This window comes from Natator depressus, chromosome 18 (genome assembly GCF_965152275.1).
Source record: "Natator depressus isolate rNatDep1 chromosome 18, rNatDep2.hap1, whole genome shotgun sequence".
NCBI lineage: Eukaryota > Metazoa > Chordata > Testudines > Cheloniidae > Natator > Natator depressus.
Window position 1 is genome coordinate 10,319,436 of NC_134251.1, and position 25,388 is coordinate 10,344,823.

The window sequence follows — 25,388 nt, forward strand, 5'->3', positions numbered from 1 at the left end:
GAGTCTAGCTCTGTCCTTTAGCTATGCAATAAATATCAGTGAAGGCTGGATGAATGGACTATTCATCATAATTTGCAGCATATTAGAAAGTTGCAGCAGATGGGGTGAAGTTTTAAATGACTCCCTCTGGTAATTCCTTGCAAGAATCTTCACTGAAAATTAGGGAAAAGTCAATACCGAATCCATTGCTGATCCCAAACTTTCTAACGACAAGCAACTTTGTTCACAGGAGATTCCCAAAAAGCTCTAATCTACTGCGACAACATAGTGCACACAGGAGACCGGAGGCTCAGATGTCCCTATGGATGTTGCCCAAGGCCCGACAAGTTTATCTATTTATCTTTAAATAAGAGCTGCCCATTGACCAGCATGAAAACTTGGGTCCTGATTTTCAAACATGCTGAACTGCTGGAGGCTGTAATATTCTGGTCTAATTTCAGTTGCTGGGTTTAACATGCGGTGGTTGAGTGGTGGGGTGGCCTGTGATATACAGGAGGTCAGACTGGATGATCCCTGGTGGTCCCTTCTGGCTTTAAGCTCTATGACCAGCAACTTTTATTGACCATTCCTGGATAATGCCTTGCTAACTTTTGAAGGGGCCATTTAGGCATGTGGGGCAAAAATTGGGAATTGGTTCTGCTTTGAGCAGGGGGTTGGACTAGATGACCTCCTGAGGTCCCTTCTAACCTTCATATTCTATGATTCTATGAAACTGTTCTTTCTTTTATACCAAAGAGGTGCCAATTGACTTCAGTGGAATTTGTGGGTGCTCAGCATCTCAGAAAAAAAGATCAGGCCATTGGGTTTTTGTTTGGGTGTTCATTTTTTTATGCTTCCCAATTTTCAGTACCTTTGTAGCGGACGTTGCTACGTGGAGTTAGAATATTAACACACGGGATTCTTTTCTGAACCACGCTTAAATCCTAGACACTGGCAACGGAGCTGACTTCAGGACTGGGACTTCGGACTCTGGAGCAGCGAATGTCTCTCTGTGTTTGACCCACTGGCATAGGTGCAGGAACTAGGGGTGATGGGGGTGCTGAAGCCCCCTCAGCTTAAAGTGGTTTTCATTATATACAGGGTTTACAGTTTGGTTCAATGGCTCTCAGCACCCCTGCTATGCAAATTGCTCCAGCGCCCCTGCCCACTGGGGTCAAAATACCTGACTGAGATCTGTGTGTTCCTGTGATACCAATAAATAATAGTCCATCAGTTGGTTCAGTGGATAAGGTTTGAAAACCACAAGCTCTGAGGAGATTTGAAATAGACTCAAACAGTCCCTTTGCTTTACAGTGTACTCTGCCTCCCTCTCCTGGCATCTTCCAGGTCATCATATAAATCAGGAGCTTCGGTGCAGGAAACTTCAGCTCCTAGCTGATAAGCAGCATTACTGTCAGATCAGGACAACTCTTGGCTTATTGTCTATTTACTGTGTTTGTTCACTGAATTTAGAACAGGCTTTTTACTAGCATTTCCCAGAATGTATGGATAAAACATTGGAACGTTCCAAAAGGAAATCTGTTCTTTATGGTTATCTGGGGACCAACAAGACAACACCAACACTGGAATCCAAGCCTGGCAGAGGTTTAGTTTTCTATTCAGCCTATCTTAAAAGAAACCACTTACTTGGGGATCTTCTAGCCAAAGGGTGGGTGGAAATTGCCCTCTTCCATTATTTGTTTATTTTGATTTATTGCAACATGTAGCAAAAGAAAAGGCACTTAGCCTAAGCCAAGATTTCAAACCCGTGAACAGCAGTAAAAACAACAGCTGCTCCACAGCTCCAAGCCAAATATTAACAACCAGCATAAAAAACAAGCATAATAAAACAACCCCTCTCCCTACACACACAAACGGCTCCCTATCAGCCCCCCAGCCCCAAAATACTGGGGAAATAATCCTGGCATCCCCTGACGTTCGCCATATTCAGACTACTGGGGGGGGTTAATTCTTAAACTGCGGGTGACTCCTGGATAATGCACAGCCCATAGCTCCCTCACTTTCCCACAGGGCAGACTTCCAGCTTGAGTACCTGCACTGATCACAACCGCAATAATGTGTGTAATGGGAAGAAAGCCTGTCTCTTATGTTGGCAAGTGCCAGACCATGTAGGGATTTATAGGTCAACACCAACACTTCCAATACAACCCAGAAATTAATAGGCAGCCAGTGCATTATCCTCTTTTCCTTTATGCTCTCCCCCTAGGAGATTAAGGAATTGACTATCTTGGCTCCTTATATTTGCAGGAGACCAGTGTCCCTGTGGGTTCCTAGCCACGGGATGGGGAACATACAGACTTCCCTATAGATTTTCTGTCCAGCATACTCCCCAACCTCCTTTCGGCCTCCATTTCTTTTAGCTGACTGGGATTAGGTCTCATATGCTTATGACTTTACTAGCTGTCATCAGACAATCTGTTTGCAAAGGAGAGGCATAGTTTCCTCAGAGCAGAATCAAACAAACAGCTGGAGGACTTGGTCGTCCCAAAATGGTGCTTGAGAAACCTGGATTTAAAAGGCTACCAAGTGATTTAAGAGCTACCTGAAGGGGAAAGCAATGGGAAAATCCCCAATATACTTACAAGGTAGAGAACAAGGAGCTGCAAATGTCACTATTCAGTTGCTTGTTTTCATATTGAGCACTATAGGACCGAAGGCAGCTGGGGCTTTCTTTGCAGTTTAAAGGGCTGGCTACAGAGGCGGAGTTTGCGAGGGATAGTACTTAAATAGTGATAATGTTAAAAGACATAAACTTGTGATAGGATGGTGCTGCTGTGATCTATCACAGGCCTGATACTTGAAACATGCACAACTATGGACATGAAAACACTCTCACTGAAGTCAACGGGACTGCTCATATGCATAAAGTTACATTCATCTTTAAGTATTGGCAGGATTGAGGCTGCAGGATCAGATCTCTAGGTATGGCTGGAATCTGGAGTGGTAACAAGGGGCTTTAGCCCCTTGAGAGTCACAGTTTGCTTTTAAATTTTCTTATTGGCATATTCCTAATAAAAGTGGTCAAAATTTTCTCAATTTTCAGCTTTTGATTAATTTTTTGTGTTAAAACTTTGATTTCAATAGTTTCAACCCCCGAAAATGTTTGCGATGTTTTTATTTTTTTGACCAACTTGATTCTGAGCAAGGCCCATTTATTTGTACTGTCTATATTGATGGTTTGTGTTTTGTTAAGTTAAAATAAAGATCTATATAGTGTTTGGAAAACTTCCTCACACATGCAGTACTATTTCTTAAAGGGGCTGCTTGTGATGGAAGTGTTTGCAGGAACAGAGCCCAATGCAGCAAACTGTAAATGGTAAATTGTTATTGTAATGCATTGTGAATTATTAAATAATAACCTACAGTTTGCCATTTACTTTTCAGATAAGAATTCAATATCTGTGAGTATTTCCACCAATAAAGTGTGAATGTTCACAGATAACAAATGTAAAAGTGTCTCTGTGTTGCCAACTTGTGCGATTTTCTTGAGTCTTATGATAGCTGGGTTTTTTTACGCCTTCAGTGATGTGTTTACAGGAGAATCTCAGCTTTCACTTTAAAAAAGCAAGCTTCTAACCCTTCTGGTTGCAGAGAAAAAGCTTTAAAATATGAACCCACATTTCATTATTTTTTAACTCCCGTGATTTTTTGGATGCCCAGCTCACACTCTTTGCATGTTTGTGGCTGGCAATACTGTTGTGAATGCTGTCAGACTCAAATTCACAGACAGTTTTTTCTATTGCCAAACCAGCATCCAGATGCACATTCAAAAACAGCACTTGGATGACAAGAGGTCTCTGACCCCAATCCTGCAATTGGATCCATGCAAATATGCACCCATGTTGCACAACTGGGCCTTAGAGCTACAGTCCAATTTGAGAGAGAGCTTTACATTTCAGTGGGACCTTCTGCACTATAGCTACAGAATGTTTTAATTGAGAAGTGTTTCTCTACCTCCGCACCTTTGAAACGGAGAGAATCTCTTTAGCTTGTCCCTTCTTTAGTAATTTACGGACTGATCTGATTCCCATTGAAGTCGATGGAAAGATTCTTATTATTTACAAGGGGAGTTGAATCAATCCCTTACTCCTATAGCATTTATACATACGTTTATAAAAGAGATGAATCAAAGCACACTTCCCTTTCTTGTGCACTTGAGAATGAGAGAGATGAAAACCTTGGAGGCTAGCAGGCCTCAGTAAATAAATGGTAACAGATCAGAATTCAAATAAGTATGCTGAGGGTACCTCTACACAGCCTGCAGCAGCAAGCCTTCAAGCCCAGTTCAACAGACTCAGGCTTGTGAGGCTTGCTCTCCACACTAAAATCAGCTGTGTGGATACTGAAGTTCAGGCTGGAGCTTAGCCCCTGAAGCTTAGGAAGGCTGTCAACCTGGGCTCCGAGGCTCACTGCTGTGGGCTGATGCTGGCTGTGTACTCTGGGCTACTTCCTTCTAAGATCCCCTTGCAAGATGAAATTACTGCATGATTATTAATCTGTTTGGCCACTGGGGGTCAGTATCACAGCACATGAAACTGAAAGGACGTTTATACTGCAAGGATATTTTAAAAAAAGAAAAAAGAAAAGAAAAGAATTGCTCAAGTCATTGATATTGGCTATAGTTAGGGCTTAATTTGGGCCAGGGCTGAGCTCCAGCACCTCTAGGCTTGGCAGTTCATAGCCTCGGCATCTCTGAGTTGCTGCATCAGTTATGAACGTAAACAAAATGGCTTGAGCCCAGGCACCTCTTTCATTACAAATTAAGCACTGGCCATAGTCCTACAAGGATTTATGGGGAATGCCGTACCAGAGACAATGGCTGTTTTTTCAAACCCAAAGCTGCGTGAAAATTAGTCATTTAATAAAAATACCCTCACTGACCTTTGTTATATCGACTTATCCATAGCTTTCTGCCCAGTGCTTGCAGTATAACCATCATCTCCCAAGGCAAGGCACAGAGCATTAAACACACTATGTTAGTGATCGTTAACACAGCAGACCAGGTGAAGCAGACCTCTAAGCAATGTGATAACAAAAGGCCCAGCAAAGATTCAAACCTTCTTAACATCTGCTGTCAGGAACGTTGCCTCCCAGGCAACATTTGAAAAGCTTACTCTTGTGACATGCCTGCCACCTCCCCATCTGCACATGCGTCGATATAGCCATTCAGATGGCTCCAGCGCGGAAACCCCCCTTGGCTTCTCCAGTTCCCGGCTCACACCCCCTAGAACACCCCTTTCCCACAGTGGTTTCTCTTCGCACCTGAATACATACCCAAGTGATCGTTAACAAATCTCGATATTGGTAAAGACTGTGGGTCAGAAACCTCAGGGATTAGCCCTATCGGTTCTTTTTAGATCTGATGAATGAATCCCTGTATTGACTGTGGACCACAGCTTCCAATGAAAATTAGCTTGAATAAGAACAAAGTAAAAACTGAGCTATGGAGCATTCCCTGTGTTGGCACCAGCTCCAGAACAGAGATTGTCTCTCCCTGTTTAGGGTCTTTGGTAAAGAGTGATGCAGCAGAAGCCATGTGCGGTGAACAACATCAAGCTTTATTAGTCCTGGAAACCCAGGAATCCATGCTACCTATTGTTGAGCACCACCGACTGGCACTTTAGCTAATCATTTACATATACACAGACATAGAGCACTCTCAGAACAAGTGGTGGATAGACTTTATGCTGGTTCCCTATACAAGGGTGAATTTTCACCTTTTATAAAAAGGATTTATTTGCAAATGATTGGGGAACCGTTCTTTCATTTGATTCTATGGTTAACTCTGGCCGCTTTTAACAAGACCCCTGAGCCGGAACCCAGCGGAGCAGGCTGGCATGGGATTTCTTGCCTCTTCCCCAGACTAAGAAGGCAGAGGGAAAACGGTCAAGAACTACAAGAGTTAGAGGCCGGAGGAGAGACTCCGAGACCATTGGACTTTGAGTTCCTTGTTTGTGGACTTTTCTGTTAACCACGAAAGGGGATAGACAGAGCAGTACCTTAGATGAAGGGCTAGGCCACATAAGATGACAGGCTGTCTTGAAGCCAGAAGGTTGGTGAAGGCATTAGACTGAAAGGACCCCTGCAGCACCATGCCTGGACACAAAGAGGTGCTTCAGAGGCAAGAGCGTGCTCTTACAGGGCCTGGCTCATGATGTCTGAATGCACGGGAAGCGCGATAGTGATGTCACTTGCTAGTACATGTCAGTTCTCAACAGTCAACTCTCCAAGGGATCAGCATCCTCGGAGAACAGCTGAATAGTAACATATCCAACAAAACCATTAACCACTGATGGCTAAAGCCCCTCCAGACCTGGCAGTCTCCATCCAGTCCTTCATTGTCAAGTGTCCGCATCACAGCTGATACTGATGGGCATCTTAGCAGAGAGGGCAGGGTGAATGAGCCATGGACACGAACCTCCTTACAATGCAGGCCCTCCTGAAAAGATTTGAAGCAAATGGGGGAAGTAGCAGGAGGGAAGCTTTCAGTAGCACTGCCCCAGCTTTACCTGTTCTGTGCATAAAAGACAAGATTCATCCCTGTGCAGAGGGACCAGTAAAAAGCCCATGCACCACTTAAGTCCAACTTAAGCGCAACTTTGAGGGCTTAAGTGGGACATCAACCCTCTGCCCAGGCGTGAATTTTACTGAGAGGGAGAAAGTCATGCACCAGAGCTGTCAATCTAGCCTCTCGCCCTCTTGCAATATACATCGTTATTTTAAAGGACAATGCTAAATGTTGAAACCTACATGGGGGCACTGTTTAATATAACCATATTGTTGAAGTTATGATGTGGCCAGGGAACCCTATAAAAACATCCCAGAAATAAAATCAGTGTCATGACTTGGAACCCAGCCTCAGCACAACAGGCCATGAAGCCCCCTGGGGAGCATATTGCAAAAGCAGATAGAGTAGTGATATGCATGAGTCACGTGATTAACGGGCAGTCTCCAACAATTTCTTCCAAGAGCAACGTCTTGAGCCGCATAACTGGGAGCTGTTATTTCAAGAGGAAATAAAGTCGCTGTCAGAGTTTTACACGTAACTATCCACACTGTGCCATATGATAGAGTGCTGTGGAGTAACTGAGGGCAGGGAGAGTAAAGGCACAGATTGATACCAGCTTTATGGCCATGCTTAGTTGTGTGCATCCCTTAAAGGGAGACTGCATGATCCAGGCAGAGACTGCAGAATCAGAGGAGGGCACTGGTACAGCCCTTCTTGGTATGATGTGCCAGGAATCAGGGCTGGCAACACAGCCAGTCTCCGGGCAACTTAATGAGTGCATCCATCCAGCAGGCTGTCTGATTGGCCACACTTCCTGATTAGTTGGAAGAGGCAACAAACCAGCTATTAAGTTCAGCAGCTGCTCAAAGCTTTCGCCCAGGGCTGTGGTAGCTCCTGCTCTTGCATTGGTCCCAGCCCTGCTCCTGGTAACCCAGCTCTGACCCTCAGCTCCGATTCCTGTATTTTGACTCCAGCTCTGACATATGACTCTAGTTCTGACCCTCAGCTCTGATTCCTGGTTACCAACTCCTGCTCCAACCATTAGGCATGACTCCTGCTCCAATCATTAGCCTCGTCCCGGTCCCCGACAACTGCACAGTGAAGGCAGAGACTGCAGAATCAGAGGATGGCCACCTTCAAAGCATGAGGGTCTGATGCCCTTCAAAGCATGAACCTCAGTTTAGCTGGTGACTGAATGCTCCCACTGCACTATGTTCCAGGTGCAACCGAGGGAAAGAAGGGAGCGTAGTGGTGAAGGAGCACTGGTATGCAGGAATGGTTCATGCCATAATACATTAAAGAAGTTTGCAATATACATTATTGGCACACCTGGGATTCCAGCTCCAGAATTCCTGGCTTCCAGTTCAGTGCTCAGCCTCTGAGACTACCCTGCCTTTTCATCCATACCTCCCAACCTCCTAAGAACTGCATCATTTAGATCACAGTGAAAGCTGTGCCTTAGCAGCTTGCAGGTTAACGGGTACTTTCCGTGTCACGTCTTATTTGAGGAGTGATCATTCAGCAATGCCTTTAAGCCTAGATTGCCACTCTGTTACTTGTCAGAAATCCAATGATCTTCTGGGTGTAGGGTGACGAGACAGCAAGTGTGAAAAATCAGGACGGGGGTGGGGGGTAATAGGAGCCTATATAAGAAAAAGACCCTAAAATTGGGACTGTCCCTATAAAATCGGGACATCTGGTCACCCTATCTGGGTGTAGCAATTTGACTTCCTTCTCAAAATTATCTGGCCACTGTCCTAATGCCTTTTCCTTCTACCCGGAAGATGATCTGAGTTTGGAATAGCAGCGCAGCATCAGCAGAAAACACATCTTTCCAGAGAAATAGGGCAAAAGCACAGTCAGGACCTAAACCAAATCCCCAGCTCAGCACCACATTCCCTGGAGTTTCTTCTGCTGCAGCAATGTGATGCAATTGAAATGCATCCTGTTGCACAGCGCGATTTACTAAAAGAGAATGGCTAATTCATGTTTATAGTTTACCACCCTAATTGTACCCAGGCTCTCTGCTCATTACTGCAATGTCATAAAAATATGGTGCCTGTTTTCAATTTCAAGGAATCATCATTTGCTTAGACTTTGATGTTGACTAATATTAATTGGCAAAATTAAATCATTCCATCCGGAATGGAGATAAGTGATTCCCATTATTTAGTCAGGACCAAACCAAGTGGTTGGCAGTTTGTGCACAGAGGTTGCAACAATGGGGGTCTTTCTGGCGAGACCACTGAGAACATTTTATAATATTTACTGGTAATTCACACACAGGAAAACATCAGAAGCCTTCCTATGAAATACCCACCTGACGTGACTTATTTGATCTTGAAAAAGCCATTGTGCAGATCAAAAAGCACCCGAGCAAGTGGGTTAGAAATAAAATGGCATGAAATGTTATAAAGCCTTTTATCCTAAAGTGGTTTACAAACCATGTCTCTGTGACATAGGACAGGCTGCTGAAAAGCAGGCACTGCTGGGATGGAAAAGGGTGGCCATGTAAAATTACACAGAAACACCATGCAGCAATTTAGTATGGGAAGAGAAAAACAGCATATCCATTTGAAATGGCAAGGGCAGATTTACATTGGCACAACTGAGCCTGGACAGAGGATAACGCTTCTATCCTTAAACTGTCTGGGTGAGGACTGTGACGGTGTCCTGCTAGGCAGGATTTTTGTAAGTGCTAAATTGGCTTTAGAGAAGATGGAGAAACTTGAGGGGCATCTCTGAGTCCTGCCCAGGTACTTTTCCCCCAGCTGTTAGCAGCATGCAGAGAAATCACTGCAGACATTTTCCAGTACAATACACTGAACATACCCTGCTAAGTCACCAGCAACCTCTGGGTATCATTGACTCTGGATTTACCTAAGTCATCCGCAACATAAAAGAAGACAAAGCACAGATTTATTACTGCAGCCTTCCAGGTTGCAATGTGCAGACGTTATAAACCAGATGTTCTTTGGGCCTGGAAGAGCAGTAGAGAAAGAGTGCCTACAGCTGCAGCTTACTCAACTAGCTCCGAAAAGGGCAAACGTGACAGTCAAGTGCCTGGTTCACTAAAACTTTACTCTCGGACTTGTGTTGGGGGTGGGGTGGGTGGGAAAGGACAGGCACTTGTTGGATGTTGTTTGACAGACACTTCACATTCCCTAGGGATTTAAATGATGTGCAGTGTGTGACTGACATCGGAGGAGGTCACATCCCTTTATGCTGGACAGCTCAGTGGAGGGGGAAGGTGTTGCGGCATCAGAAGAAATGTGTCTGACTGAATCTGTGCCTTTGGAAAGTTACCATTAACAGCTGATGTAAATTGCTGCACAGAGAGGGGGCCATTTTCACTGCACAAGAAGTATTGGTCCTACACAATCCAGCAACTATGCTACTATGCTTGAATGCCATCTGCTGGCACTATATTTATTAACTATTTACAGCTCTATATAGACCTCTCTTGTAACTATTAGTGGGCCAGATCTGCGGTCAATTTAACTGTGGTCAATTTATGGCACAAAGCAATTGTAAAGGTGGCTGAAGTGGGTTCCTGAGGATTCCTGCAGCACCAGGGAAGCCCAGGTAGTGCAGAACTCATACAGTGGGCTCTTCTGCCAGCCCCCAGTGCAGGGGGCATGCCCAGGGAATTGCTATGTCTAGTCAGTCCTCCAGCTACTGGTACCAGTTTGCAGCTGGATACAAAAGGCCCAGCATGCTTCAGCAGGGAACACAGCATCCATACTGTCATCTGAAATGAGAATTTGTCTTCACCTTAAGCCTAGATTTCCACACCTCACTTATACCCCCACCATCTAGATTCCCAGTTAGGAAAAATATTTGTGACCCTTTCTTCCTTTTGCCACCACTCTTCTTCAAGCACAATCTGTCATCCACAGGAACACACCTAATCTTTGCTCATTTGTAAAAAATGATCTCTTCTGTAAGAGATCGCTGACCAACGACTTTAGCTATGCATCATAGTTGCCAGGTGTTTAAATCAATCGATAACAAACCCTTCTGGTTTTGAGGCCCCATTTCACTTGCTATGCTGAATGTTATGTTTATCAATATGCAGGACTTCTCATACACTTCACTGCTGGGTTTTTTAAGCTACTAGTTAATAGTTGTCTTCCAACTAAAGACTAGGCAGAACAGCATATAGTGAAAATCTGTGGCCATCGACCTCATGTGACACACCATGGTCATTTGGAATTTCCTGTTGATAGTAAGAATAGAACACAGATCCTTCAGATTCAGAACACAGTTGAAGGAGAATCTCTGATAGGAGTATGTGGCCTATGTCACAGGAACAGTTTTAATTCCAGCCAGTAGAGGGTATGTCACTTCTGATCTGACTGAGAGAGCAGAGCTGGATAAAAATGAAGGGAAAAGTAAGTTTCTTTTTAACTTTAATAACAGGTTTGATTCATACTGTGGTTTAGATGAAGGCTCATGACATTCTTCTTTTTTTTTCTTGCCCCCCCCTTAACCTAGTCAACCATCCCGAGGTTGGAGACATTTTTTTCCCTGTCTTCCTTTGGTTCAGGTCACCCAGTAGCATGTCACCTGTCGGGCCCACCTTTGTTTACTGCCATCATGGAAAGAGGTCTCATAGAATATCAGGGTTGGAAGGGACCTCAGGAGATCATCTAGTCCAACCCCCTGCTCAAAGCAGGTCCAAGCCCCAATTTTTGGCCCAGATCCCTAAATAACCCCCTCAAGGATTGAACTCACAACCCTGGATTTAAGCAGGCCAATACTCAAACCACTGAGCTATCCCTCCCCCCAGGTCACTGTGTGCTCTGCTAGTCTAGGGTTGGTGCCGGATACAACTGGACTAGCCCTCCCTCCACCCAAAACTTCAGCCTTGAAAAACATTTGGTTCAATTTCTATCAAACTATTTGCATTTTCTTCCATGTCAAAAAATGTTTTTCACTTTGGTACAAATTGTACCTTTCTCTGACAACCACCACAATTCCACCCAACACGATGTAACACAGCACCCCCCCGCTGCGAGCCCCTGGATACCATAGGATATTTATGCTGCATCCATTACTATGTCGTCAGGAGCTCATCAAAACTTCATTCCAATTCTTGAACTTCTGAGACTTGACACATCACCAGGACAAACTCAGAGGATACATCCATCAGAAAGATAAAATTTGAAAGGGCATCAGAACTTAGTAAAAATCTGCCATTAAACTTCAATGAAATAAGGATGAGGCTCTAATTTTGCATTGTTGTAATAAACAATTTACTCTCCTGGTTTCCTCAGGAGCTAGCCAGCATCTCAACAATTCCCCGAAACATACACTGAGCACCAACCTGATACCCAGAGGGATCAAAACCTCACGGATCATTGAATACATCTCTCCACATTGCTTGATATCGCTCTCACTTCAGATTTTCATGAAACTAACAAGCCAGCTTGTGGATAAATGTAGCCTTAGCAGCCATCTGCAAATTAGCAAGACTGCTGCAATCAGCTTTTGAAATCAAGCCCATTTATTATATACACACACTCACAAGTCATGTTTTCATGAGAGATCAAATGAAAAAACTTATCATAAAAGATTAATCACTGAGTAATGAGCATAGGAAACCCAAGGCATTCAGTACCAAAGAGTACCTTTCCAGTCATGCTCTGCTGTGATCTTTCCCAAACTGATCCAAGCCAATTTTTTGCTGACTTTACTAATTGTTGCTAAGGAGCTGTCACAAAAAGTTTGCTCAGATACTCTTGCAGACTGAACTTGAGCCAGTTTTAACAATGTTGTACCTGGGGAGACAAAATGATCCGTAGCTTCACATTTGGGGACATTCACCCCTGTGCAGAAAGGGTGCTCAAGATCTATGTGCCACTTAAGTCCCACTCAAACGAGGGCTTAAATGGGATTCCAACAATGTAGAATCCTTGTGCATATGAATTCCACACTTTATGCACAGCTGGCTTGTCTACAGTGGAAACTGATTATAACTGTGGGCTGCAAGTTATTATAGGAGGCATGTTTTCCCACCAAAACGGGAACCATTTCAACTGAGTTTTGTCATTAAAAAAAAAAACCACACACACATACACAACACAATGCGCATGGGAGGGGAAAACCTGTCCCACAGTGTATTTGTGAAGTATTCACCCAATTGCACATTTTTTCTCTCACTCAGAAATGTTTTTTTTTTTTTTTAGCAAAAGTGGATTGGCAGAGAAAACACATACAGATTTCAGAGACATTTCGGTCATGTTGATGGAAATGAGAAATTCCAAGGGTGCAAAATAGTGACTATTTCAAGATAGCAAAAAAATTGTCACCACTTTCGCATTCTGTTCTCGTTGCAATTCCTGGTCAAGTCCCCAGTTCCAGAGTTCCCCCAGTTTGTTATGGCCCTAATCCTTTTGATGAGCTCCAGGCAGGCACAGTGGCCTTTGAATGTGGAGTTTGTTGCCAGATCTGGATTAAGGAATGGTGGTGTTACATACAGGGACAGGTTCCTTTCATTATGCAAGGCACTGAATTTAGCTGTATGGAATGGAAATCCATCAACTTCATGAATTTGCAGATACAGGGACAGTGGGCTACTCAGCCATGGTTAGGGGAATATTTACCTGGCATAATTACCATGGAAACCCTCAGCTGGTGAACGTAGAGTTGATGACATGTGACCTTGGGCAAGGCACTCTGTGTCTTAGTTCCCCATCTGTACAATGGAGATAATAGTGCTTCCCTATCTCACAGCGGTGTTGTGCGGATAAATACAGTAAACACTGTGAAGTGCTCAGAAACGGTGATGCTGGGGGCCATTAAAGTACCTTATATAAAGAGGTAAATGTTCGCTTACAGCGACCCCGTTGTTGGAAATGCAGAGAGCCGCACCCCCAGAAAGCTCTGCGATGTTTCCCATTGCAGTCACTACGTGTCTCTGATGCCGCTTGTGCATCTGAAGAGGGTAAGTCCCAATAACAGAACATCCTACTTAAAAAGGGTTTCACTCGACTGCCCCCCTTGTGCCCGCAGAACTCTGTTAGGATTAGTGGGCACTGAGCCTGGAATTTGAGAGGAAATAGGATATTGCTTTAGTACAGTGCAGACCACTTAGTAAACCTCTATGGGAGACAAATCTATTTCCGTCCCTTCCCTGCTCCTTGCGGATGCCTCTCCTGTGACTGCCATACTGCAGTCTGGTCTGGCAGCAATTAATTCACATGACTGCAAACGAGATTTACAGCTGCATAAAAACAACAGAGAGCTACGCTGTAGTGATCTGAGACTCCCCAGCTTTGCAGTCGTATCCCTGCTCGTTTTAGGGCCATTGTCTTAGAATGCTAGAGTCATTTTAAACTAGGGTTGGCCCATTCTCATCGCTTACCATGTGGCTCCAGCATCCTCCGACTAATGATGTCAGCCTCATCTACCTCCTTATCAGCTTGTAACCCAAATCTTTTCCCACCTTCTGCTATGCCGCTCCTCGCACACACAACATCCTCCCTGAACTGATTTGGAAAGCTACTCTCCTACCCTGTTTATGGCCCACCTCTGATGCCATGCTGGGGCCTCCAGGCATGGTGATGACATATATGTTAAATAATGTCTCTTGCCTTTTGGAAGAGATTCATTCCAGGAAAGCCAGGAGAAGAGACTTCTGTTTTATCTCATCGCAGGTCATTTCACTCAGCTAGGGCTAGATTTTCAAAGGGGCTCCGCCCACTAGCTGCACACTTAGTGCTGAGCTATTTTGAGAAATCTCTCCCTTATTGACAAGAATAAATCAATTGTACCCATCTCAGAAGTGAGTAATGCAGCTTGGATGTAAAGCCCTCTTCCAGTCGGGTCCATTGTGCACAGATATTTTTCATGGTAGCTTAGGGCATCACCATCTTTCAGTTATAGCTGGGTTCTCATCCTGGTTCCCCCCCGTCCCCACTGACCTACTCTGTGAACTCAGCCATGCCATTTCAGCGCTGTGCCTTTGTTTCCCTGCCCTTTGTCTTGGCTATTAAAGACTGTGAGGTCCAAAGGGGAGGGAGTGTTTCTTACTATGGGTCTGTACAGAACCTAGCACGAGACACCCAATATCTGCTGGAACCTCTTATCACCAATGCAATGCAAATAATAATAGCACCAAGAAATCAAGGGGCAGGGGGAGTTGGTTTTGCAAAAGCAAAGCATCATTAGCTACCCTTATGTTGTAATGATGAAAATGGAGAAATACCATCTGAAAATGTAATTCTATGTGAATGTGAAATCTTTCCTTCTGCAGTGAAGGGCGGGGGTTGGGAGGGACTCAACCATACCCAGCACTATAGTGCTAAGAGATCCATTCCAGGAAAGCCAGGAGGAGAGACTTCTGTTTTATCTCATCGCAGGTCATTTCACTCAGTTAGGGCTAGGTTTTCAAATGGGCTCCGTCCACTGGCTGCACACTTAGTGCTGAGCTATTTCGAGAAATCTCTCCCTTATTGACGGGTGCAGATCAATTGTACCCACCTCAGAGGTGAGTAATGCTGCTTGGATGCAAACCCACGACACCGTTGCCTTTCCCCCTATTTATATTTCAGAGACTCTATGCACCATAATGCAGCCCTCAATGAACAACACTGATGAATGCCATTAGTCTTCACCTAGTTGGAAGAAGGTGACATTTATCCATCTGCCCCACTTCAACCTTGAGTTAAAGGTGTGGAAAGTCACCACAGTGGATAATTAAACCCAGCAAGAACACAAAAGGGATTAAAAAAATAAAACAAAACAGAGGAAGGATATTGTCAGTAAAGCGTCATCATCTCCTTAGCACTGTTCTGAAATCTCGCCACTTTCCTTCAGCATCCTGTTAAACAGAGAGGCTTCTTCATAAATTCTTCGTCATTTGCATGACGCATTCCTTCGATCACAGCTGCCATCAGTAAAGTCCTCCTACCCCAGTCCTTGGTCCTAAGTAATTTATTAGAAGTAGCAAGCATCCCGCATGGAAACGTAATGAGCTGTAGATAAGCATTGATTTGTGGTTCTGCTTAAAAGGAAACAACAGAAACAAACAATGTAAAAACCCACCCTGCTCGGCTTAGCAGTGGTTCTGTTCCTTTATTAAACAATCTGTCAACATATTTTTTAATCCTGCTTTTTTTTTTTTAAGAGTCCAGTTCTGAAGCCCTCGCTCAGAATGGGGAGGCCTTACTTGCAGAAGTCGCGATACTGACTTCAGCAAGAGACCTCCACAACCTGGTCAACAATGGACCACGAAGAAGCGGATAATGGAACTATTGGGAAAAACATTGGAAATGTTCATGAGCAACCCCACAGTCTCCAAAAAGCGGTCATTTTCAGCCTAGTCGACAACATCACCACTGCCAGCCTTCTGCCAGTCTGTCTCCGAAGACGCCAAGGACTGAATGGGCCATGGAGCCGGGACGACCTTCTCAGCCTTAGAGGTGGTCACTTCAGAGCAGGGCTGAGGTGTGTGAATAGGGCAGCATGGGAGAAGCTTGCACTGATGTACCCGGGCTGTGCTTGTTCTCTGGACAAGAAAGGATCAGCTGGGCTGTACGTTCAATATCTTTCACAAACACTAAATTCACATGATGTTTTAAATAAATACTTAGTCATCCGCTGTAACAAATCAAGGCACTTTTTGGTACTACAGAACTCTACTGCCTTCTGTAACAGTAACGAGCCCATACAGAGGAGAAGTATTGCCTGCTACAGCCTCAAAAGCTGAATTACTGCATTACAGAAGCATCAACACAGAGAGCAATAAACCTTCTCTACAATGGACACTTCAATTTCTAGTTCCCTGCTAAGTTTTCTGCTTACTGCTGAAAACATTTTTGCCACAGGCATTCCTCTGATGCAGAGAGGAAAGAGAAGATCTTCCCCCCACCCCCAATTTTAAAAGAATTTGCATCCTCAGTGAATTCAGCCTAAGGATTTTCTGGGTATATAAAAGCCCCAGATATATTTAGCTTCATTGTGTCCCTTCTGCTCTTGCTGGGCTGAGTGATTTGTGCTCATTCACACAGTGATTTTGTTTGGACTGGTACTTGCAAGCACACAGGGAGGAGGAAAGCAATACATGTCTGGGAGGTGAATTGCACAGCCCTGTATTGCACTGACTCTGCCTCTGGAAAGGAGGGGATGGCTCCATAGAGGAATGCAGCTCAGAAGTGTGAAGAACCACATGCTCCTTATCATGCTCAGAGCAGCCAGGAGAGTGGGGAGGATGTGTCCCTAGATGCGCAGCTCCAGTCCACCATGTCATTTCTTTGTGACTGGAATCGGTGCGCTAGGCACCTAAGAACCTTTGTGAATTCAGCCCTGAACTCCCACTGATTTCAATAGGTGCCTAAATACCTTTATAAGTCTGGCCCTAATGTTCAAGCCACAGCCCACTGAAAATACTCCCATGGATTTTGCATCAGGCCCTTTGTCCCCTTGCTTGCAGCTGTAACAGACATCTCTGTGGACCAGCCATTAGAGTGGGATGCATAACACACACACACTAAGCACAAGTCTATATGATGGATGAATGACATGCAAAAGCTTCCCATAAGCATCCAAAAGCGTAGTGGCTTCTTGAAATGACCTGACCCTCCTTGTTCATTCAAGTCACACAGAGATTTGAGTTACTCATTCTCTAACTGGTGGAGAAAAATTAGTTGGCAAAGTAAAAATATTGCAGGATAACAAAGCTGTGAGTCAAAGATGAATTAAGGAAAATGACAATTAACCTAATGCAGGATGTATTTATGGAACGGTGAGTCATGGAGTAATATACAGCAACCCAATCTTGGGAAGTACTGCAGAGAATGACAAACGACTTGGAATTAACTACACAAGAAACAGTGGCTGCTCTTCTGGGGCCCAATTCTGCAAGGTGCTGAAATCTCGCAATACCAACTGAGACCGAGGGGAGGTGAGAGCCCTCAGCACCTCATCCAAAGGAAAAGAGCTCAAGCCTCGTTCTGGAGCACTCAGATCCCCAGAATGTTACTGCATTAGTGGTTCAGAGGAGGAGAGAAAATAATAATTTTTAAAAATGGCTCTGACTAAAGTACTCACTGCTTAAGGGGAGGCTGTTTGATTTAGAGGACAGAACACTAAACTGGGACTCGTGAGAGCTGGGTTCTGTTCCTGGCTTGCTGGGTGAGCTTGAGCAAGTCATTTCACTGCTCTGTGCCTCAGTTTACCCACCTGTAAAATGGGGATAGTAACATTGACCTCCCTCAGGATTAACAGATGAAAAGCACAGGGTAAGAGCTAGGTATGAAGTCATGCTGGTTTCTTATCCATGGACCAACGATGGGCAAACTTCTAAAGCTTCTAAATAGGTTTATCCACCCCTATTTGGCTTAGAGAATGGGACAGGCTCTCTTACAAGATTTTTCATTTCACTTACTGTGTCCAACTGGCTGCTCACTAGCATGCTCCCACTGGAGTATCCGAGTTCAGGATTATCTACCCCCAAATGTAGTTCACTGAGTCGACGCTCATAAAGGGGTAAACAGTGAGGTGGCAAAGTTTGCAGATGATACTAAACTGCTCAAGATAGTTAAGACCAAAGCAGACTGTGAAGAACTTCAGAAAGATCTCCCAAAACTAAGTGATTGGGCAACAAAATGGCAAATGAAATTTAATATGGATAAATGTAAAGTAATGCACATTGGAAAAAATAACCCCAACTATACATACAATATGATGTGGGCTAATTTAGCGGCAACTAATCAGGAGAAAGATCTTGGAGTCATCGTGGATAGTTCTCTGAAGACGTTCCCGCAGTGTGCAGCAACAGTCAAAAAAGCAAATGGGATGTTAGGAATCATTAAAAAACGGATAGAGAATAAGACAGAGAATATCTTATTGCCCTTATATAAATCCATGGTACACCCACATCTTGAATACTGTGTACAGATGTGGTCCCCTCATCTCAAAAAAGATATACTGGCATTAGAAAAGGTTCAGAAAAGGGCAACTAAAATGATTAGGGGTTTGGAACGGGTCCCATATGAGGAGAGATTAAAGAGGCTAGGACTTTTCAGCTTGGAAAAGAGGAGACTCAGGGGGGATATGATAGAGGTCTATAAAATCATGAGTGGTGTGGAGAAAGTGAATAAGGAAAAGTTATTTACTTGTTCCTATAATATAAGAACTAGGGGCCACTAAATGAAATTAATGGGTAGCGGGTTTAAAACAAATAAAAGGACATTCTTCTTCACTCAGCACACAGTCAACCTGTGGAACTCCTTGCCTGAGGAGGTTATGAAGGCTAGGACTATAACAGGGTTTAAAAGAGAACTGGATAAATTCATGGAGGTTAAGTCCATTAATGGCTATTAGCCAAGATGCGTAAGGAAGGGTGTCCCTAGCCTCTGTTTGTCAGAGGGTGGAGATGGATGGCAGGAGAGAGTTCACTAGAACCTTTGGGTTCTGTCCCTCATTGGCAGTTACAACACTGCCCACCGCAGTATCAGCCAGCAGATATAGTGAACAGCTGCCTTTACCCTCGACCCAGATTATTAACGCTGATCAGACCTCACAGTGCTGAGCATGGCAAAGGATTGGGAGGAGGATGGGCAGTTCAGGCATGGACGGAGAGGACTGGAGAATGCAGAAGACAGGAGAAGGAAGTACAGGGTGTGAGAGTGGGAAACATCAACATTGTAATGCTGGCCCTGCTGATTCCTTATGGATCCCTGCGACAAGTCAGAATTAATGCCTACTTTTGAAATGATACCTTATCTGACCAACTCTCCATTAGAAACAAATGTCTCTCCTGCATCAGACATGCTGAACACATGCTGTTAATGATAACTTATTACTTTGGGAAGCTGGAACTTTTTCAGCTTGACCTGAACCAGGGAATTAAATTAGTTATGTTATAAAAGTGCAACCTCTTCCCCTCCTTTCCCCGCCCCTACAAAATATTCCCCTGGAATATTTGCTAATGCTAACCACAGATAAAACAGGTCACCTCAAAGAACACAGCCAAGCAAACAGATTTACTGGGACATAATAAGGCAGAAGGTAGATGTACTGTAAAATATGATAAAAGGAGAGGATGAGTTTTAAAAAGTAATTTCCCCATATAAATTTACATGCAAACAGCATTTCAGGGTTAAAAAAGAGCAAGCACTTATGCAATGGGCCTAATAGGTTTGGAGTAGTGTTCCCTTATGACAATGAACTATTTAGACTAATAGTGTAATTACCATGGTACCTAGGGAATTATGCAAATGTACAAAAAGCATGTATAAGTAATTAGATTATGCAAAACCAGCTGCACAGAAACTTTTTTTTTTTTAAATTTCAACTTTCATATCAAGCAAAATGATGTGCAGCTGGGTGGAGAAGAGTTAACTCCCCCCCCCCCCCGCCCCCGGAGTCAATGCTTGGTGTTCAGAAAAAGAGACTGCACAGCAAGATTAGGTGAGCGAGAAAGAGCGTGGTGAATGCACTAGCTTAGGACTCAGTTCAGGGTTTAACTCTGTCACAGATTGCAGGTGTGACCTTGGGAAACTCACTTAGTCTCTCTGTGCCTCTCTGTAAACTGGGTATAACATGCCTGTTCTATTTCCTGAGGTGCTGTGAGGATAAATACACTCCAGACATTGAGGTGCTCAGACATGATAGTAACAGGAGCCATGTAACTACCATATAGATAGTAGAAAGGAAGTGTCACCTTGGTAACTGTGAAACTGAAATATCTCTAGGAAAAACTTAAACAGAATTAATCTTTTTCTTTCACCAAACAGACCATTCAGCAGGCAGCGAGCAGGCCCCAGTCCTCCCTCCTGGGGGACGGCAGAGCAAAGAGTCTCTCACCTTCCATCACAGGACATGAGCCAAACATCCCCAACCAGCACTTAAAATTGCCAGGGAGTTGGCGCGGCTGCCATTCCCCCTCACACTTCACAGCTGCAAGCTGACATGGCCTGCCAGCTAGCCTCGCTAAATGTACACACTGCTATACAAAACCCGAAGGTAGCCAGAAGGGTATGCTTACAGGGCCTGGTTCTTCTTTCAGTTACTATGGGAGAAACCTCTTGTAACCAAGGGCAGAGTTGGTCCCCAAACATCTATAATGAAAGGATTCAGAGTAGCAGCCGTATTAGTCTGTATTTGCAAAAAGAAAAGGAGTACTTGTGGCATCTTAGAGACTAACCAATTTATTTGAGCATAAGCTTTCGTGAGCTACAGCTCTGTAGCTCACGAAAGCTTATGCTCAAATAGATTGGTGAGTCTCTAAGGTGCCACAAGTACTCCTTTTCTTTTTGCAAACATCTATAAGGCAGAAAGAGGTTGGTTTGACTGATACAAATATTCACAGAACAAGCCTCAACAATCAAAGTTTCTATCTTCAAGTTTTGTGGCCCCCAGAAGCCCCGTGCAAACCTTCCACCAGGAGAGATCTTGACTGCAATGGGAGCTCTACCCACAAAGGGCTGGTTTTCTGTATGGGAACTAAGTTAATCTTGTGAGCCTGCTGTCCTTAACGAAATTTAAGGGAAAATAAATTTCCCCACCTGATCCCAAGCCCATTAAAGTCAGTGGAAGGACTCCCACTGCCTTCAATGGGTCTTGGAGGGTAATGGTGGGATGCTCTCAAAACCAGAACCCTCTACATTTAAACTCAGCTCAAGCATTGCGAGACTGCTGATTTCCATGTGATGAAGGGCGAGCCATAGACAACATTGCCACTTGCAGATAACTTGAAAGGTGCTAATGGGAGGTGTATGGCCAAGTCTGTGATTTACATAGTTTGGTATTTCTGCAGGTGCACTGTTTGACTTTCAGATTAGGTCTGGACCTTTCATCGTTTCAGCACATCCTCTTGCTATGAAAAAACCCCCAAAATGTCATTAACCACAGTGATGTGATATAGGAGGTCTACACGTTTTGCTGTTTAAATTTAGGCTCCCAGGGTCAGACTCTACATCCCTAGAGTCCCAGTGAAGTCAGTGGTGCATAGATGTAACTGAAGGCAGAATTTGGCCCTGAGGTTTCTAGGTGCAACCATATCCAAGCACATTATATATACTAATGAATTTGTCCTTACAACACTCTGTGAGGAGGAGCAGCACTAATATCCTCGTCTTACAGATGGGGAGCTGAGGTATAGAGAGGCTAAGTGACTTGCCCAAAGTCATGCAGTGAGTTCTGTGGCTAAATCTTTACAATTGCTCCTAGTTGCTCAAAGGTTCCCCTGGACATCCATTTTCCACGTTCAGTCAAGTTGTGTAGCAGTGAGACGGCATTTCAATAGATTACGTCCAGAAGGGCCTAGGTCCGAAAGTTTCATAACTGGAGCGGAGCTTCCCCAGACTTCTGGATTGTTTGGAAGAGAACTTTCGTCCTAATCCCTCTCTAGTGTTAAAGACACAATGTACACGGTCATATCCTTATCCAGCTGCCCAGCCACCAACAAGAAGTACCAGTATCATTTACCAGAATTCTCCCTCAGGTTTGGGTTAAGGTGCTATAAATGACAAACTGTATTTTTCCTTTTGGAGCAGGACATCTGAATCTCTCTCATCTGAATCTCAGAACTGCTCCTCTATCTTATAGGCCATAACAATGAGCAGAGAGTCTCTTTTAGCTCACGTGATAGACCCCTGTGGTTGCAGAACAGCAGAATCAGAATTCTATCATTGTGTCTGCAAAGTTCTGAGTGGCCAAGATACACAGTAGAGGTGCAGACATGCAAACCCAGGTAGTATTTGCCTGTTTGTTACAATTTGTTTGCTCTGGCTTCCTCCACATGTTGTTGCTAACCGGAGACCCCATTCTAAGCAGCCAATGGAGGAGACAGCTGTGACTACTGCATTAGTACATGCACAGCCAAAATCCGCACTTGTTTTCATGTGGTTGGCTAAAGAACATTGCCAGTATTCATTATTACATTGCTCTTTATCTTCTCAGGGTTAGTGCGGTGAGAATAAGGGCTTTTTCAGTTCATTGGTAACTTTTAAAAAGTTTTACAACATTCCATTTTGGGTCAAACGAAACATGTCGTTCTGCCAAAATCAAAGCATTTCATTTTAATTTTAATCTTCTTAAAACTTTTGGAAAAAAAATGTTTTTAAATAAGATTCAAGGACATTTTGAAACTAAAAGTAGTTTTGATCTGAAAATCAAAATGTTTCAATTTTTTTCAGAATTTTTGTTTCTCCCCTCCCCCCAAAATGAACAATTCAGTAAAACTGACAAATTCATGAAATATTTCAGTGTCACTGAATCTGCATTTTTCATGCACGCACTCACAAAAAATTTTGGCCAAAACCTTTCACTCAGCTCTACTCGGGGGCATATTCTGTCGTCAGTTACATCCAAGCAACATCATGGAAGACAGCCACTGAAAGGAAAGATGAGTTTGTGGTTGAGGTACTGAACTGGATTTCAAGAGCTATCAAACATTGGCTCTTCCACAAACTTTCTGTGTGACCCTGGGCAAGTTTCTTCATCTCTGTGTGTCTCAGTTCCCCCTTTTAGAAGTTAAGCTACTGTTACTTGCTTTCTCCTATCCTTTGTCTGTCTTGCCATTTGGAATGCAAGACCTCAGGGCAGGGACTGTTTTTAAATGTGTTTATGTACAGCACCTAACCCAGTGGGGCTATGATCTTGGTATCATTGATAATATGATCTGAAATATGCAAGGGAGAAAAGTAAAGCTGCCTTGGATTATTCCCTGACATTTTCTTTGAGAGCCCAACACAATCACAAGCTAGAAAATGAAGCTCACCATAGGTCTTAACTTTATCTAGGTCACTTCCACAGATTTCAGTGGAAATCATGTAGGAATAACGCAGTGTAATTCTTTTGGAATTCACCCTCTAAACAGTAACAATGTGGTCCAAACATAACTTGTAATAGGATCTGGGGGGACATATTCAAGTGATCTTCTAGGGGAGACAACTATGTGTCTATGTCCTAGCTTCACTCCTAGAAATTCACCAGAAAATAAGTCGTATTCCATAGTCAAAACCAGTATTGTGAAAGTGCCAGTGAGTCTTGGCAACATGGACACTATATCAGGTCGATACAGTATGTGATTAAGAAAATTCATTGTAAAGTCATCATCAATATTTGCAACTACCAGTCCTCTCTCTCCACCCCTTGTGGAGAGAGCTTCCCTTAACCCAGCACTGGAGAAAAAATGAAGACTCATGAATTTCACTAGGGTCCTTGTTTGCCAGGCCACTTTACTAACTCAGGAAGTGTTCAGATACTATGGTGGCGGACGCTGGTACAAAACATTAAGATAGTTAGAGGCAGTGGGCCTAGTTCTTCATGGCCTTGCACTTTGCGTAGCTGTTTGCACCGCCGCAGAGAGAGTATGAAGAACAATCAGAGGGAAAATTCTGATTTAGCTATGTTTTACATAGTTGTATGTGACTCCACGAGGTGAAGGGCCTCAGAGAATCAGACCCACCCTGGGGCGGGGGGTGCAACTCAATAAAAATCTTTGGAGCAAGGATCTTCTTTTTGTGCTGTGTTTGTACAGCACCTATCACAATGAGGTCCTGGTCCATGACCAGGACTCCAGGGCACTACAGTAATAATGAATAGTCACCTGGTCCTTTACAGAACAGAACACCCTCACCAAAGGTCCACCCCACCCAGAGATGCATCATGCTACAATAGTCACTCCCCAATACAGTACAAATCCGTGTTCCCTGACCAGCTACTCACCAGTTAGAAACAACTCATTCCCTACAAAAGTTACATGAGGCAAAAAGATGCAGCAGAGGAATTACCACTCATGCCCTTGCTTGACTCATTATTTCAGCATCATTTGTTTTCATGACTGTTAGTAACTTGATGAGTTATCATGCATACCATTTACTGTTCAAAACACAGTGGCAACCTCTCTTGGACCACCAGCTCAAGAGTGGCTGATTTCAAACCATGTTAATCCAAACAGCATAATGTCCATCCTACGCCATGGTTTCAAATTTGCGAGTATTTGGATTTAGGAATCTTAAAGTGGGATTTTCAAAAGAAGCTAAGGAATTGGGTGCTTAAATCCCTTAGACTCCTTTGAACAATCCCAGACTTTGGTAAGTCCTGGGTCTGGGGAGAAGATAATTTGCCAATTAGTGGGCAATAAGTTAGGAAATTAAATATATACCCCTCCTACCTGCCTCCATAAGTTGACATTGCTGGCCAAAGACCTGTGAGAAAGTAACAGGGCCTGCAGCGGAGTTGGAGGTCACAGGTAAAGCATCCATGGCTCTCCTAGGGTCCTTCGTGTTAGTCATGTGGCACAATTCAGAACCCTTGAAGAAGTTTCCCGTTCCCCCACGGTCCCAGATCGAGAACCTGGATGGATCGGAGAAGATGACCACCACCTGGCTAGGTAACTTGTTCTCAGTGCCCAAGGTTCTTCCCCTGCTTTTTCAAAGAAAGGAACGACACCACCTGCTGTTTTCACTTAGGTGTCATTTGTATTTGGAATGAGACTAACCTTCTCTATTCAGGAGCTGCTGTACCTGTTTTAACCAGTTCCGAGGGCCTCAGACATAAACCAGAGAGTTGAAAAAAAAAAGATAGATATTGATTAACTCCCCCACTTCTTGGGGTAACTGCAGTAGTTGTAGGAAATGTGCAAGTTTCTCCCCAAAGCAGTCGTGTCCTCATTCGACTTCAGTGTCTAATTGTGTGATTAGCTTGTCCGTGAGCTCTGGCACATTTCCATGTGAGGACCGTGAAGGGAGTTTTCCCAGTGGTTTAGTAACTGGGCTTGCTAGGGATATTAAGCTTTAATCATTTCAATCTGCTAGGTGGACACGCAAAGATCCACGCATCGACTCCTGGCTGCAAGATCCAGTGATGTTTGTTACCAGGAAGATCTGTCAGTTTGTCCAGCTTTTATGTCTGGACTTCACAG

At 43.9% G+C, this 25,388-nt stretch overlaps 1 protein-coding gene across 1 annotated transcript in view; it reads right to left on the reverse strand.

The window, feature by feature from the left end:
• Positions 1-24,778, reverse strand: part of KAZN (kazrin, periplakin interacting protein) — a 712,699-nt gene extending 687,921 nt beyond the window's left edge. Inside the window, exon 1 of the mRNA XM_074934067.1 lies at positions 24,639-24,778. Within this exon, the coding sequence (XP_074790168.1) occupies positions 24,639-24,759 (121 nt within the window). The 5' untranslated portion in view covers positions 24,760-24,778. The remainder of the gene's footprint in view (positions 1-24,638) is intronic.
• Between the last annotated feature and the right edge of the window lie 610 nt (positions 24,779-25,388).